Here is a 13,027-nt window from a genome sequence, read left to right as displayed (position 1 = left end):
AGGCTGCAGGACACAAGGTCAATAAAAGGAAATTAAAAGCTAGTCAAGCCTTGAGATGACTCCAGTCCCGGCCAATACCTTAAATGCAGCCTTGTAAAGGACCCTGAGCCAGAGGCCCCAGCTAAGCCCAGCCAAGATTCTTGGCCCATTGAAAAAGTGGGATAATAGGGTCTGTTGTTTTAAGCTGCCAGCTTTTAAGGTAAGTTGTTACATAGCAATAGATAATACATCTAGTGTCACAGTAATACACTCAGTGTTGGTGAGTATAGGAGACACTGAAGCACTCTCACATATCACTGGTGGGAATGCAAAATGATACAGCCACTGCAGATTAGTTCTGCAGCTCCTTAAAAAGCTAAACATCCACTTACCACGGGATGTAGCATTCCCACTCCCATCCCCACAAGGACCTGTACTAGAATGTTCACGGCTGTGTTATTCATAATAACCCCAAACTGAAAACAATCCAAATGTACATCAACTGGTGAACAGATCCACAAATTCTGACATATTCATACAACGGGATACTACTCAGCAATACAAAGGAATAAACTATAACATGGATGCATCTCTAATGCACTATGTGAGTGAAAGAAGCCAGACTAAAAAGACTACATGCCATATGGCTCTGTTTATATGAAATTCTAGATAATGCGAAACTTTACTGACTGATCAGTTTGCCAAAGGCTGGCAGTGGAGGGAGAAGGCTGACTGCAAAAGGGGAAGTAGGGAACTTGTGGGGGTGTTAGAAATGTTCTACATCATGAGTACAATGGTGGTCACACAACTACAAACATCATCAAAATTTACTCAATTCTTCATCTAAAATTGGTGAATTAACTTCATTATTTGTAAATTATACAACTGTACCACACATAATTTTATTGTATGTAAATTAGACAAAATAATTTTATGCATTAATCTTCATTTACAAAGAAAAAAAAGATAATGGCATCTTATCCATTTAATTAACCCTCTATGTGGTATATCTTTCCACCCCAACCTCTCTACTCTTTTAGGTATGTTTCATTCACTGATATTTTCAACTCAATCACCCAACAAATATTCTCTCCAGGATCTAATGACATAAAATTTTAGTTATCTTCTTTCACTCACTGTTATTTCATAAGAGACAATTACATATTTTTAAAGCACAATTAAGTTACATAAATGTGCTCTCAGTAACAACTGTAAAAAATTCTCTCTCATCAAAGGTCAAAACTCTATAAGGCAATAATCCCTGGTGTCAACTGTGCACCTGTGTACTGTTAGTCTGTGGCCAGTGTTACTGCAGTGTTCTTATTTTCATAATAAATCCTATAATACTACCAAATGCTCATATGGGTACTTATCCTTATAATCTGCTGTAAAACTGGAACCTCCAGGTCCCCGAGGTAAAAGAGACATTTCCAATGGAGAGAACGGGAGTAAAAGCCAAGAATATGTAGCCTTCAATGACCCTGTTTCATAGTGGTCCTTTCTCATTGTTTCTACTTTGGCAAACTCAATTTTAAAAAGCACAATGACCTTGAGAGGTAATTAAGTACTTTCTACCAAGGTCAAACCATTAGTATGTTAAAGTAGAGCCCTTTCATATTCTACCTCACAAAACTGAGAGATGTACTAAATTTAGACTTCCAAGTCAAGCCAGCAAGATAAGACTGCTGGGGCAAACACTATCTCTGGACTTAACAATTATGCACAGTTCCTTTAACTTTCATCATCACTAAGATCATGAGAAGACCTTTCTTGCTGACTAGGGGGTTTAGAAGGGAGGAATTGAGTTTACCTGGGCATACTGTTCCAAAACCATGGCTGCGTCAATGTGCTTCCTCTGCTCAGCCAGCTTTCCTGTAGAGACAATAAGCAGCAGTTGACTACAAAGTTAAACAGATTCTTTGGCTCAAGTGCTTCTTTAACATGTCTTCATTATGCATGAAACTATGTACTTTCCGAATTTCTGTGGGGGAACGCGGATATATAACATAGAGTCCTATCTTAAATCGCAGCTGGAATCTAAATTTAGCACAGGAATTGAAAATCATATACAGCCAAAATTAGCCTTGAAAGATGCTTCTGAAGCATGTATATGGGAAAACGACCTGGTATCTCTCAAAAACCCACTTCGTCCCTTAACAGTAAGAAACCACTATTTCTCGGTTGAGCACTAGATGGAGGTAGCTGACTTATGTCTGAGTCATGCAGTGTCTTTAGATCCTAGACTTAGCCCAATTGAGATAAATCACACTGAGAGGCACAGAGAACCCGCAGCTTTCAAAGGGGCTGGCAGATTCTGGTCTCTCATCGCATGCTCACTCCAGGGCATATATCACTAAAAAAAAGTAGGTAAAATCATCTCCACTATTTAAATAGTTAACCTTTTCTTTCTTTTGCTCTCTTGTGTAAACTGCCTACGTTAAATGTACACACAGAGTGACTCCAGTGTGTAACACTTCTCAAACATCTTTGTTTGAGATGTTTGCTACTTTTGCTAAACATCTGAGAAAACTAGAAATACTCCATTATAAGACATGGGAAATAGCAAGCTAAGAGCTGTAAAGAATAGAAGATAAAGACCAAGAACAGAGATAGAAGGTATAAACAACCTATATCATAAATTTCTAAAGCAGAAAGGAACAATGGAGACTGAACGAATAACTAAAAGGCCTGAAATAAGGAATTCTTGACATTTGTAAAAAGAGGCCAGCTTGGAATCGGAGGGATTTGGGAAGGGCTAATAACCAGAAAAAGAAAAGTGATAATCCCATGCATTGTTATAATCCCAAGAAAAAAAAGAATAATGCAAATGACAAAGAAGGACAGGTACATAAATTTAACAGGATAGAGTTTGGAATTTTTTTAGGACTGCTTTTTATTTTTTTCTTTGAGCGCTCAACAATATTTACAAGTTAGGGGAAAAAATATACTAGTCATTGCTTTACTTCAAGCACTGCTGAAAGGACCAAAGCTTCTGCTCATCTCTTTTCACAGGTGTCCTTACCCTTTCCTCCACTCTAGTACTAGATCCTGGTACCAGCCTCACCTCTGGTTCAGGCAACCCTTGTCCCTGATGCAGCTAAACTGCCTTTGCCTTCAGAATGCTTGGACATTTGGCCTTTTTTTCCCCCACTTCATTCCTGGCTATTCCAACAACCTACTGTCTACACCAGAATGGACTCATCCCAAAATTCATCTTTACTTTCTTACAGGGCATAGCCCATCCAGCTACATGGTGTGACTGAGATGGAATAGAAGGTGATAGTTTAACTTCCATCCAGGTCATTTCCAACTTAAAAGTAAATGTTTTACCATGACTCTATCTTCTCCCCAGTCTGCTTCCTTCCCCACAGATGTGGAGATAACCCAGCTACAACCATCTACCTAAAAGGATGCAGAGCCACACAACAGAAGGGCCGATCAATCCCCATGGGAGAGAGAAATAAACATCTTTCCATATTGGGTCACTGCATTCTGGGACTCTTGTTGTAGTAGCTTATCCTTTAAAGCATTCTAAATTAATTTTTATCAGTGAGAACAAGACTGTCTCAGGGTATTCTGCCCTAAATGTATTTGCAAAATTACCAAACAAAACAAAGAAATAAAATTTGTAAAACCTTTGTAGATGTAGACATACAAATGATTGTACTTACCAGCCAGAGTTCTGCCGAGGCCAGCCAGCTGGTCTTTGGTAAAGTTAAGCTGGGCTGCCACACAGAGGGCTTGCTTCCAGTTGCCACATGTCAGAAAGGCTGACAGAGCTTTCTCGTGGGCACCGCAACGGGCAAACATGAGCCCCGCTGGCTCATACATGTGCTCCTGCATCAGGTGTTCCCCATAAGCAATGCTGATATCCTGTGACAAGAGGAGATTTAGGACTGAGGAGGAAACATGGCAATCATTTCTGAAAAGCTCCAGTGTAGCTGCCTTAGTTCCTATACTTCAAACTCCCTTGAAAGAATTACCTGGGAAAATCTTACAGTTGACCAGTTAGTGCAATTATTTTCTCATTCAAAACCTTACTGAGGATGTGCCATTTATTCACTCAACAAATAATTACTCTTAACTACATATGCACCATTCTGAGCAGTATGGATAATATAGCAAGGCAAAAAATAAAACGAAACAAATGAAAAACCATACAAGAACCACCACCAAGTTGCCGCTCTTATAGTAACAGAGGATGGACTGATGGACAAAATACAGTCTACAGCATAATGGCAAAGGTGGGTTAAGGGACAGAGGACAGTCTCCTCGCAGCCCTCAGGGAGTGTGAGCTCTGAGGGCTGTCAGGAGAATAAACCATGTGACGAGATAGGTGACAGCGTACAGGCAGAGGGCACAGAAGGCACCATGGCCACGCAGCAGGAATGTGTATGGCAGGTCTGGGGAGCAACAGGACGGCCAGTGTGACTGGGGCAAAGTGAGTGTGGAAGAGAACAGAAAACAAGGGCGAAGAGGCAGCCACCGGCCAAATCCTCTATTCTCCAGGCTGGATGTTAGGCAGAGATGCAGACAGGAATACAACATGGAGTCCCTGCCCACAGCCTGCTGGAGGAGACAATGCAGCTAATCAGCAGTTTGCCAAACACAATCACCAAGGTGAGGGCAGGCTGCTCTGGGAGCTCAGTGTTTGGCGTCTGGTCCACGAATTGCATTCAGGAGTAACCCAAGGGTTCTGATGGACAAATGCGGCTAAAGGAAGGCTGGTGGGTAGAGAGATGGCAGAGGAATCACATGATGTGACATCTGTAGAACTACCTACAAGTAACTGGGAATGTGGACAGTGGCAGAAGCTGGTGCTGAAGAAACTGGCAGGCTTGATCACAGAAAGATGTGTATGTAGTCTGAGGACAAAGTGAAAATGGTGATGCTGGTGGCACGGTAGACTAGTGGCTAATAGCATGGGCAGGGTGGTCGGGCAGCCTGGGTTCTGTATCCCAGGTCCAGCATTTTGTAGCTCTGGATCCTCAGGCAAGTTGCTTCCTCATCTACAAGTGTGCACAGCACCCCATTAGGCTATCAAGAGAATCATATAACACATTCAGCTTATAAGCAAAGTGTGTGGTATATTAAAAAAGCTAAAGGGATGCTTTTTTAAACAAACAAAACTTTCCCTTTGTGCTGAAATATATGGGAAAGATCTGTACTTGTTAGGATGATCAGTCTCACAGCAGTGAGGCTGGACAAGAGGAGGGGTGGGAAGGAAGCAGGAAACCCCACGGGGAAGGTGCTATGGTATTCCAGATGAGGAATCAGAGAACACGTCAGGACCATTCTCCCAGATAAGAAGTTCAAATTGAGGCTAATCAGTTTTACGATAAATTTTGAAGCCAAGGATGGTGTTACGAGCTCAAGATCCCTACTCCTTTCCAATTAAAGCAAAAAGCAAAACCAGGACTGCCTCATTTCACATACCACACACCTGGTACTGTTGTGAGCTTGGTGAATATAACTTCAGAGCTTCGTTATACAAGTTTTTATCTTTTATCAAGTTTAAGCATTCTGGGAAGTACTCAGGTCCTGCAGGAATAAGAGTCACACAAAGACAGGCTTAAGACATGGGAAGCATAATGGACTTCATTTATACCAGTGGTCACCAAACAAAATCAGTAAGGGATCTTTTTAAGACCTAAATAATCAGAGAATCTGAAGAACAGGATCCTGGAATTTGAATTTTTAATGAGCACCACTGCAGATTCTGAGGCAAGAGAAGCACTGATTGGGATCAGCATCCTACTTAAGAGTCCCAGCTTTCCAGCCCGGTGTTTTCTCAGCCTCCTTAAAAAGACATCGCCTGGGAAGCTTATTAGACACATGCACACCTCAGTCCTATCCCAGATCAGCTGAATCAGATTCTCCAAGGATGCCAGCAGCTGAAGGCTTAACATGCACCCCAGGTGATTCTTCCTTGCCTCCCCCCCTCCCTGCCAGTCCTCAGTAAAGAATCACAACTGTTACAGCATGAGAAGAACAAATGGCACCCCATCACTGTCAATTAAAACTGTGTCTTGCAGGGCATGGGGAGGTGGCCTCATCACTCACTCCAGACAAGCAGAGTTTCCCTGACATATCTGCAAACAGCACGAGAAGGAAGAACTGTCAACCAATTTTGATTCTGAGACACTGAAGTTAATTTCACAGGTGTTCATTCTTAACCAAAAAAGGTTAAGAAAAGGTGCCCATTCTTAACCAAAAAAGGACCTGCTCGACGTTCTTACCTAGGGAGCTCTTCCCGTTCATTAAAAGTGATTTCCTTACCTTCAGCTTTTCAGAACACAGGACAAAATAAGGTGAGCATACATCAATGTTAGAGTTTTCAGGAGTAGGAAGTGAAATCAATCACTGTCTAAACTAACAGTTTAATTTATACCTTGCCTAGTTCCAAAGAAGATCTGAAGTAGAGATGAACATACTAATCCCACGCTTACCACATTTGCTGAGGTGGCCAATGGCTTTTTCATATCGTTTTAAGTATTTGTCTATAGTAAACCGCTGATAATTAGTTTCCATTTTCTTAAGTGTATTAAGAAATGGAAGATACTCTTTGGGATCCTAAAAAAATGATTAATGAGAACTTTATTACTTGTGATATTTTTATATACAGCAATATAAATAGCATTTATATATAGCATTTATATATAGCAATAATAGCTATCTATATAGCTATATACATAATAGCAGCTACATATATAATAGCTATATATATAGCTATTATTGCTATAGCATTTATATACAGCAACAAATAGCATTTATATACAGCAATAAACCCAAAGCTACATAATTTTTAAATGTATATTAGATATTAACTACATATTATATAATATATAAAATCAAACTACAGTCGTCCCCCAGTATACATGGGGAATTGGTTCCAGGACGCCCCAAGGATAGCAAAATCCAAGCATACTCCAGTCCTACATTTGACCCCATGGAGTCTGGATACACAAAAAGTTGGCTCTCTGTATCTGCAGGTTTTAAATCCTGCAAATATTGTACTTTTGATCCACACTGATTGTGGATGCAGAACCTGTGGACAAAAAGGGCCAACTGTATTTACGAGAGATCTCCATTTAGATAAACCCCCACAGTTCAAACTCGCACAGTTGAAACTCACGTTGTGCAAGGGTCAGCTGAACACCAAACAAGCTTTGGTGAAAACACATACGGAGATTCAGTTACATTTGGAACAACAGTAACTTCCTTAACTAAGTCTCACAGTATCATTTATTTCATAGGCTAGTAAGGGAAATAAGGTTTTAGTCTACAAGATACTCAACAAATGCATGTAAGCTTCTCCTAAAAGTCTAAGACACTGCTGTTTTCATGACATTCCATGCCCTTCTGAAAAGATCACATTAAAACAAAAAATAAAATTATACTGAGTTGGACACCAGACTCTGAGACCCTGCCAACCTAGTATTTATTGGCTCTATCATCTCCAGCTCTGTGCCATGCTCTATAAGCAAATTGCTTTTCTTCCTAACGGAGACGTGTTCCCTGTTTTTAATGCAACTTCCCTGCAGGCGCTGTGTGCAACAGAAGCATATAGGAGGGTCACCTCACCCAGTCTCTGAAGGCAAGCATGAATGGCTTACCGGGAAGAGGCCACCTTGGCATCCTTTAACCTAGATTGGTGAGAATGAGCCAGGTGAATGGTGAGGGTGGAAACAGTCAAAGCCCATGGGTGGCAGAAGTAATGCTGCCTACCAAGGCACGTGGTGGCTGGTGGTGATGAGGGGCGAGGGAAGGGGGACAAAAGCAGTGTCTTTTCTCCATGGGCGGAGGAAAAAAAGACAATACCAAGAAGTGAGAATGGAAAGATACACAGAGGCCAGGTCAAGGAAGGGTTTCTAAGCAGTATTATGGCTTCTGAATTTTATCCTCGTAACAATGGGAGCTCATGAAAGATTTTAAGCAGAGAGAAGAAGGATCTGATTTTCCTTTTTGGAGAGATCATGGGGAAGAGACTGAGGCTGCAAAAAACTAGATAAAAAATAAGCATACCAGGGGTGCTCAAAGTTTTTGATCATAGCACATGTACCAACATAGGAAAGGAGGCCACGAGCCTTCTGTGCTCCATGTGCCCACCCTCCACTAGAAAAAAGAGCCATGTGAGAAAGAACCGGAGTGGAACATGAATCACTGGTTACATTTCCTTTATAAGAGAAGAAATTAGCTCACACATATGCCCATTATCTTAAAAATAACCATATAATTTTAGGCCGCACGCAGTGGTTCACACCTGTAATCCTGCACTTTGGGAGGCCGAGGCGGGCGGATCACGAGGTCAGAAGATCGAGATCATCCTGGCTAACTCAGTGAAACCCCGTCTCTACTAAAAATACAAAAAATTAGCCTGGCGTGGTGATGGGCACCTGTAGTCCCACGTACTCGGGAGACTGAGGCAGGAGAATGGCATGAACTGAGAAGGCAGAGCTTGCATTGAGCCGAGATCGTACCACTGCACTCCAGCCTGAGAGACAGAGCAAGACTCTGTCTCAAAAAAAAAAAAAAAAAAAAGCCATGTAATTTTACTTCACTTCCTCAATCTCATAATCCAGAGGCTTAGGAATGTGGGCCCTAGAAACTCACAGATCTGTCTCCAGCCCTGCACACACAGGGTGATAGCAGAAAAGATACTGCACTACCAGAAGCAGGGTTTCACATACAAGGTTTGGTTCTTATATATAAACAAGAACCAAAATGGCATAAAAGTAACAACTCCACATACCTTCTGTGACTTCTCAGCTACCATGAGGACCAAATCAAAGTCATACGTGCCAAGAGAATGATCATATAATTCATTAACATCTACCAGAAGCAGCAAATATTTCAGGGCCTCTTCAGCACTCACAGCATCAGGATCAGAGGGAGCATTTCCTAACAGTGTTTAGAAAACAAAACACAATACAACCATTTGGGAAAAAACCCACAGACCTAGCAATATAACCAAAAAGACAATAAATTTTTCTCAACAGAACTGGACATCAGAAGAATTATATACACTTCTGATACGTTTAGATATGCTTTAGAGGGCAGCCCTGAAAAAAAAACCAACATGGGTCTTAAAATGGCAACTAAAAGGTCACATATTAAATCCGTGGTGTGGCAATGACATGGTGATGGTCACCTGCAGAAGACTAGTGGCAGTCACGGCCACGTTAACACTTTCTCTGTGAGTGGATCTCTACCTTGAAGCTCATGTACTTTCTGCAGTACAATTTCCAGTTCGGGAGTTGTCTTCTTTACATGAGATGTAAGTATGGAGAGGCAGTATCTGAGGTAGTAAGTGAAGAACACCAGAATGAGAAAGACGAATAGGCTGGACAAGGACAACTACACACTTCTGTCTTTCAAAGGCTGCCGCCTGGTGACAGCATACGTACTTATGAGGATTTACGCTCTCCATGACTGCTCTCATAGCATCGCAGACAAGGTCTAGTTTTTTCCCGTCAGGACCCCTGGATAGGTGGACACTGCTGGTAACTGGCGGAGGGTACATGGTCTTTGTGACATCTTCTTCTCTAAGAACAGGTGTGTATGGGAAGGTCATCAACAACATGTAGCCCAGCAATCAAATTACTAACATACACCTGGCATGCTGATGATGCTAAATAAAAATGACTTTTGGAAAAGTGTTGAATTATAAAAATATTGAGAAATAAAACATGTCCACAAAAGACTTATACAAATGTTTGTAGATGTTTCAGTCACATGAGCCCCAAACAGGGTACAATCCAGGTGACCAGCAACAGGGGAATGAATAAGCAAATAGTGGTGTATTTATACAATGGCATACTACTGAGTCAGAAAAAAATGAATGAGCTAGTGATACATACCAAAACACAGATGAATTTCAAGACAATGTGCTGAATGAAAGCAGCTTTATGCAGAAGAGTAACACTGTATGCTTCCATTTAGGTGAAGCTCTTAAACAGGCAAAACTGATTTATGGTGAAAAATTCAGAAGGGTAGTTGCCTGGGGAATGGGACAGGGACTGACTGAAAAGGAATTTGATGCAGCTTTCTGAAAAGGAGTAAATGCCCTCTAACTTGATAGAGGTTCATTCAGGTTACACGAAGTATACATTTGCCAAAACTCACTGAACGGCACACTTAAGATTTGGACATTTCACTGTAGATAAATATGACCTGAAAAAACGCAACAAAACCATCCCACACACAAAGAATGCCCTCTAGTTAATGATATATAAGAAGTACAGGGGGTAGAGTGGACTGATGTCTACAACTCACTTAGAAATTTGTCTACAAACAAGATGAATGATGGATGGACAGATTATACAGAATGAGAATGCATGTACAGAAAAATATAAACTGGTGAATCCAGGTAGGGTATATATAGGCTGCTTACTGGACAATTCTCTCAACTTTTCTCTATTTTGAAAGTGTTTCATTAAAAAGTTGAGGGGAAAGATCATCAGAGAGAAAGATGCCATTTGATTTCAATCTCCTAAGAAAAACAAATAGTTCTATATGTATATCTAAAAATCAAGTCAAATAATTCTGAATGACATATTTTAAAGACATAGTTTTAAACAGGCTGTTTTAAAAAGAAAGGAAAAGAGCAAAAAACCAACTGGCACCTAAGAGTTACAGCAATTTTTTAAAATGCACAGTAAGTAATTTTTCTTCTCTAGCTATTTACATTTGATTTCTTTAACAAGAAGAGAGAAAATTATGGAAAAGATACTCATGAATTATTCAAAATACTTACTTCAATTCTGTAAAAAACAAATTAATATGATTCACAGAATCTATCTGTTTAATGAAGGTTTCCACATTTTCGAGAAACACCTACCAAAAGAAGGGACAAAACACCTTTGTTCAGATCACATTAGTTCAAGTACAAAGTAAGCTGGAGTGGACGGCAGCGTAGAAAGTTACCTTAGGGTTATGATCATAAATTAGATTGAGATTGATTCGCAGTTTTCTCATGCATTCAAATGCCTCTTTAAACATAAGTCTGTGAGGAGACAGAGAAAGAACAGAAAAGGTATTCAAAAAAACTGAGCTCCATGGACCCAGTATATTTTCATTAGGATACAAACCAGTTATAATCAGATTACAGCCCCATTGACAATCTACTATTACTGAATTTCTACTCTGAAATTACAGAATACAAAAATCAGGTACCACATTCATTTACCTTCTTAAAAGGTGTGATTTATTCATCATGGCTGTCTGAGAATTACATCTTCACATACATACAACAGAAAATCATTACAGAAGGCCAGCCACGGTGGCTCACGCCTGTAATCCTAGCACTTTGGTAGGCCGACGTGGGCAGATCACTTGAGGTCAGGAGTTTGAGACCAGCCTGGCCAACATGGTGAAACCCTGTCTCTACTAAAAATACAAAAAAAAATTAGCCAGGCATGGTAAGTGCATGCCTGTAATCCTAGCTATGCAGGAGGCTGAGGTGGGAGGACTGCTTGAATCCAGGAGGCAGAGGTTGCAGTGAGCTGAGATTGTGCTACTGCACTCCAGCCTGGGCAATACAGCAAGACTCTGAACCAAAAATAAAGAAAATCATCATGGAATTTAGGTCTACTTTTTAAACAAAACATTAGTATAGATCTTTCTAATACAAAGTTTCCTCCAAATAGGTTCAGAAAATCAAGTCACTTCCTTCACAAGAGTGGCTCAGTCTTTTTTGGGTCATAGTCCCCTCTGTAAATCTGTTGAAAGCTGTGGGCTTTCTACTTGGATAAATACACAAAGACAAAGTTTGGTGTGTACTATCTCCCTGGGTTCACAGGCCACCTAAAACCCAGAGGTGTTCCCTCAGGTTAAGAGAAGCCCTCCTTTATATGATGAGCGTCACGATTCTTTCTGCTAGGAATCTCCACTACAAAATACTATATTAAAGTCAAAAAGTTAAACAAAAACAAAAACAAAAAAAAGAGGGCCCCTAAGAATCTGATGGATGATATAGGTAATGAGTGCTTTTCATACTTTTAAGTTCTCAAAATTGTAATAAAATACTTATTGTCTTCACATGTAAATCACAAGCCAACTAGTCACAAACGGTATAATGGCACTTACTTGTCCAACCACTTCCGAATCTGAGCTAAAACCAGGGCTCGATGATGAACAACTTCTAAGTTTCCCCTTGGCATCTTAAATAAATTAAAGCAATAGCATTTTTAATTAAGTAGAAAACATTTAAATAGCCAGGATACACAATTTTACCTAACTCTTCACAGAGAACTACCACAACTCTCTAAAATGAGCACACTTTTAGCAGAATCTGGTTGTTCTCTATATTTATCTTGACTTTCAAGAAAGGTTTCCCTTTGAGCCTTACTGGTCATAGCCCGTATCAACACTCCTTTGAATAAAGTGAACAGAAAGCTATCAAGGAAAGGTTTACAATCAACGACACAAAGAATAAGAGAGCCTAAAATACAACCTGAAAGAATTATGCTTGGTACTTGGCTGAATGACAATCAGACTGTCTATCTTGTCTGAAAAACCAGCTTACCTGTAACACCAGCTTTGTGTCCTGGGGCACAACAGTGACAATCCGTGAACCCCTTTCCACTTTCCGCAGAACTTCCCCATTGAACACATGATTGCTGCTCAGGCCAGCCTGTAATGCTAAACACACCATTAACTAATAAGCCTTCATTATCACAATAAGCCACTCTCCATTAACTGCAATTGAAACCACACACACTATGTGAAATAGAAGAGAACAAATAACAACCATGTGCCTTAGCTCTCCCACTGAACCTCAACACTATCAGCCCTGCTGACGAACATGCCCTCTCTCTTTCGGAGCCCTCACGCATATTCACACACACAGCTTCTCAAATGATCTGGAGAAACACAGTAAGAACTGGGCAACTTCTCTATTTCTTAGCATTATCAGTGTACTATAATCATATCCATGAAAGAAAGATTCCCTATTTCCAAGTTGGAAGCAAAGAAAATAAGTTGGCTTTTTAGAATAAGGAAGACACACACACATACATGCCACACACGCAGAGAGAGATAGGGCATG

The 13,027-nt window shown here is 40.5% G+C and overlaps 1 protein-coding gene across 2 annotated transcripts in view; it reads right to left on the bottom strand.

The window, feature by feature from the left end:
- Positions 1 to 13,027, bottom strand: part of ELP1 (elongator complex protein 1) — a 65,305-nt gene that overhangs the window by 19,051 nt on the left and 33,227 nt on the right. For both annotated transcript variants that reach the window (XM_023202187.3, XM_023202191.3), the window contains 11 exons: positions 12,506 to 12,621; positions 12,067 to 12,140; positions 10,906 to 10,984; positions 10,736 to 10,815; positions 9,387 to 9,524; positions 9,192 to 9,277; positions 8,732 to 8,880; positions 6,429 to 6,552; positions 5,423 to 5,520; positions 3,651 to 3,852; positions 1,790 to 1,851 (listed from right to left, as the gene is read on the bottom strand). In XM_023202187.3, coding sequence (XP_023057955.1) covers positions 1,790 to 1,851; positions 3,651 to 3,852; positions 5,423 to 5,520; positions 6,429 to 6,552; positions 8,732 to 8,880; positions 9,192 to 9,277; positions 9,387 to 9,524; positions 10,736 to 10,815; positions 10,906 to 10,984; positions 12,067 to 12,140; positions 12,506 to 12,621 — 1,208 coding nt within the window. The remainder of the gene's footprint in view (positions 1 to 1,789; positions 1,852 to 3,650; positions 3,853 to 5,422; positions 5,521 to 6,428; positions 6,553 to 8,731; positions 8,881 to 9,191; positions 9,278 to 9,386; positions 9,525 to 10,735; positions 10,816 to 10,905; positions 10,985 to 12,066; positions 12,141 to 12,505; positions 12,622 to 13,027) is intronic.

This window comes from Piliocolobus tephrosceles, chromosome 14 (assembly GCF_002776525.5).
Source record: "Piliocolobus tephrosceles isolate RC106 chromosome 14, ASM277652v3, whole genome shotgun sequence".
Classification (NCBI taxonomy): Eukaryota; Metazoa; Chordata; class Mammalia; order Primates; family Cercopithecidae; genus Piliocolobus; species Piliocolobus tephrosceles.
Note: the sequence above shows the minus strand (reverse complement) of the source record. Positions and strands in the feature narration are given on the sequence as shown.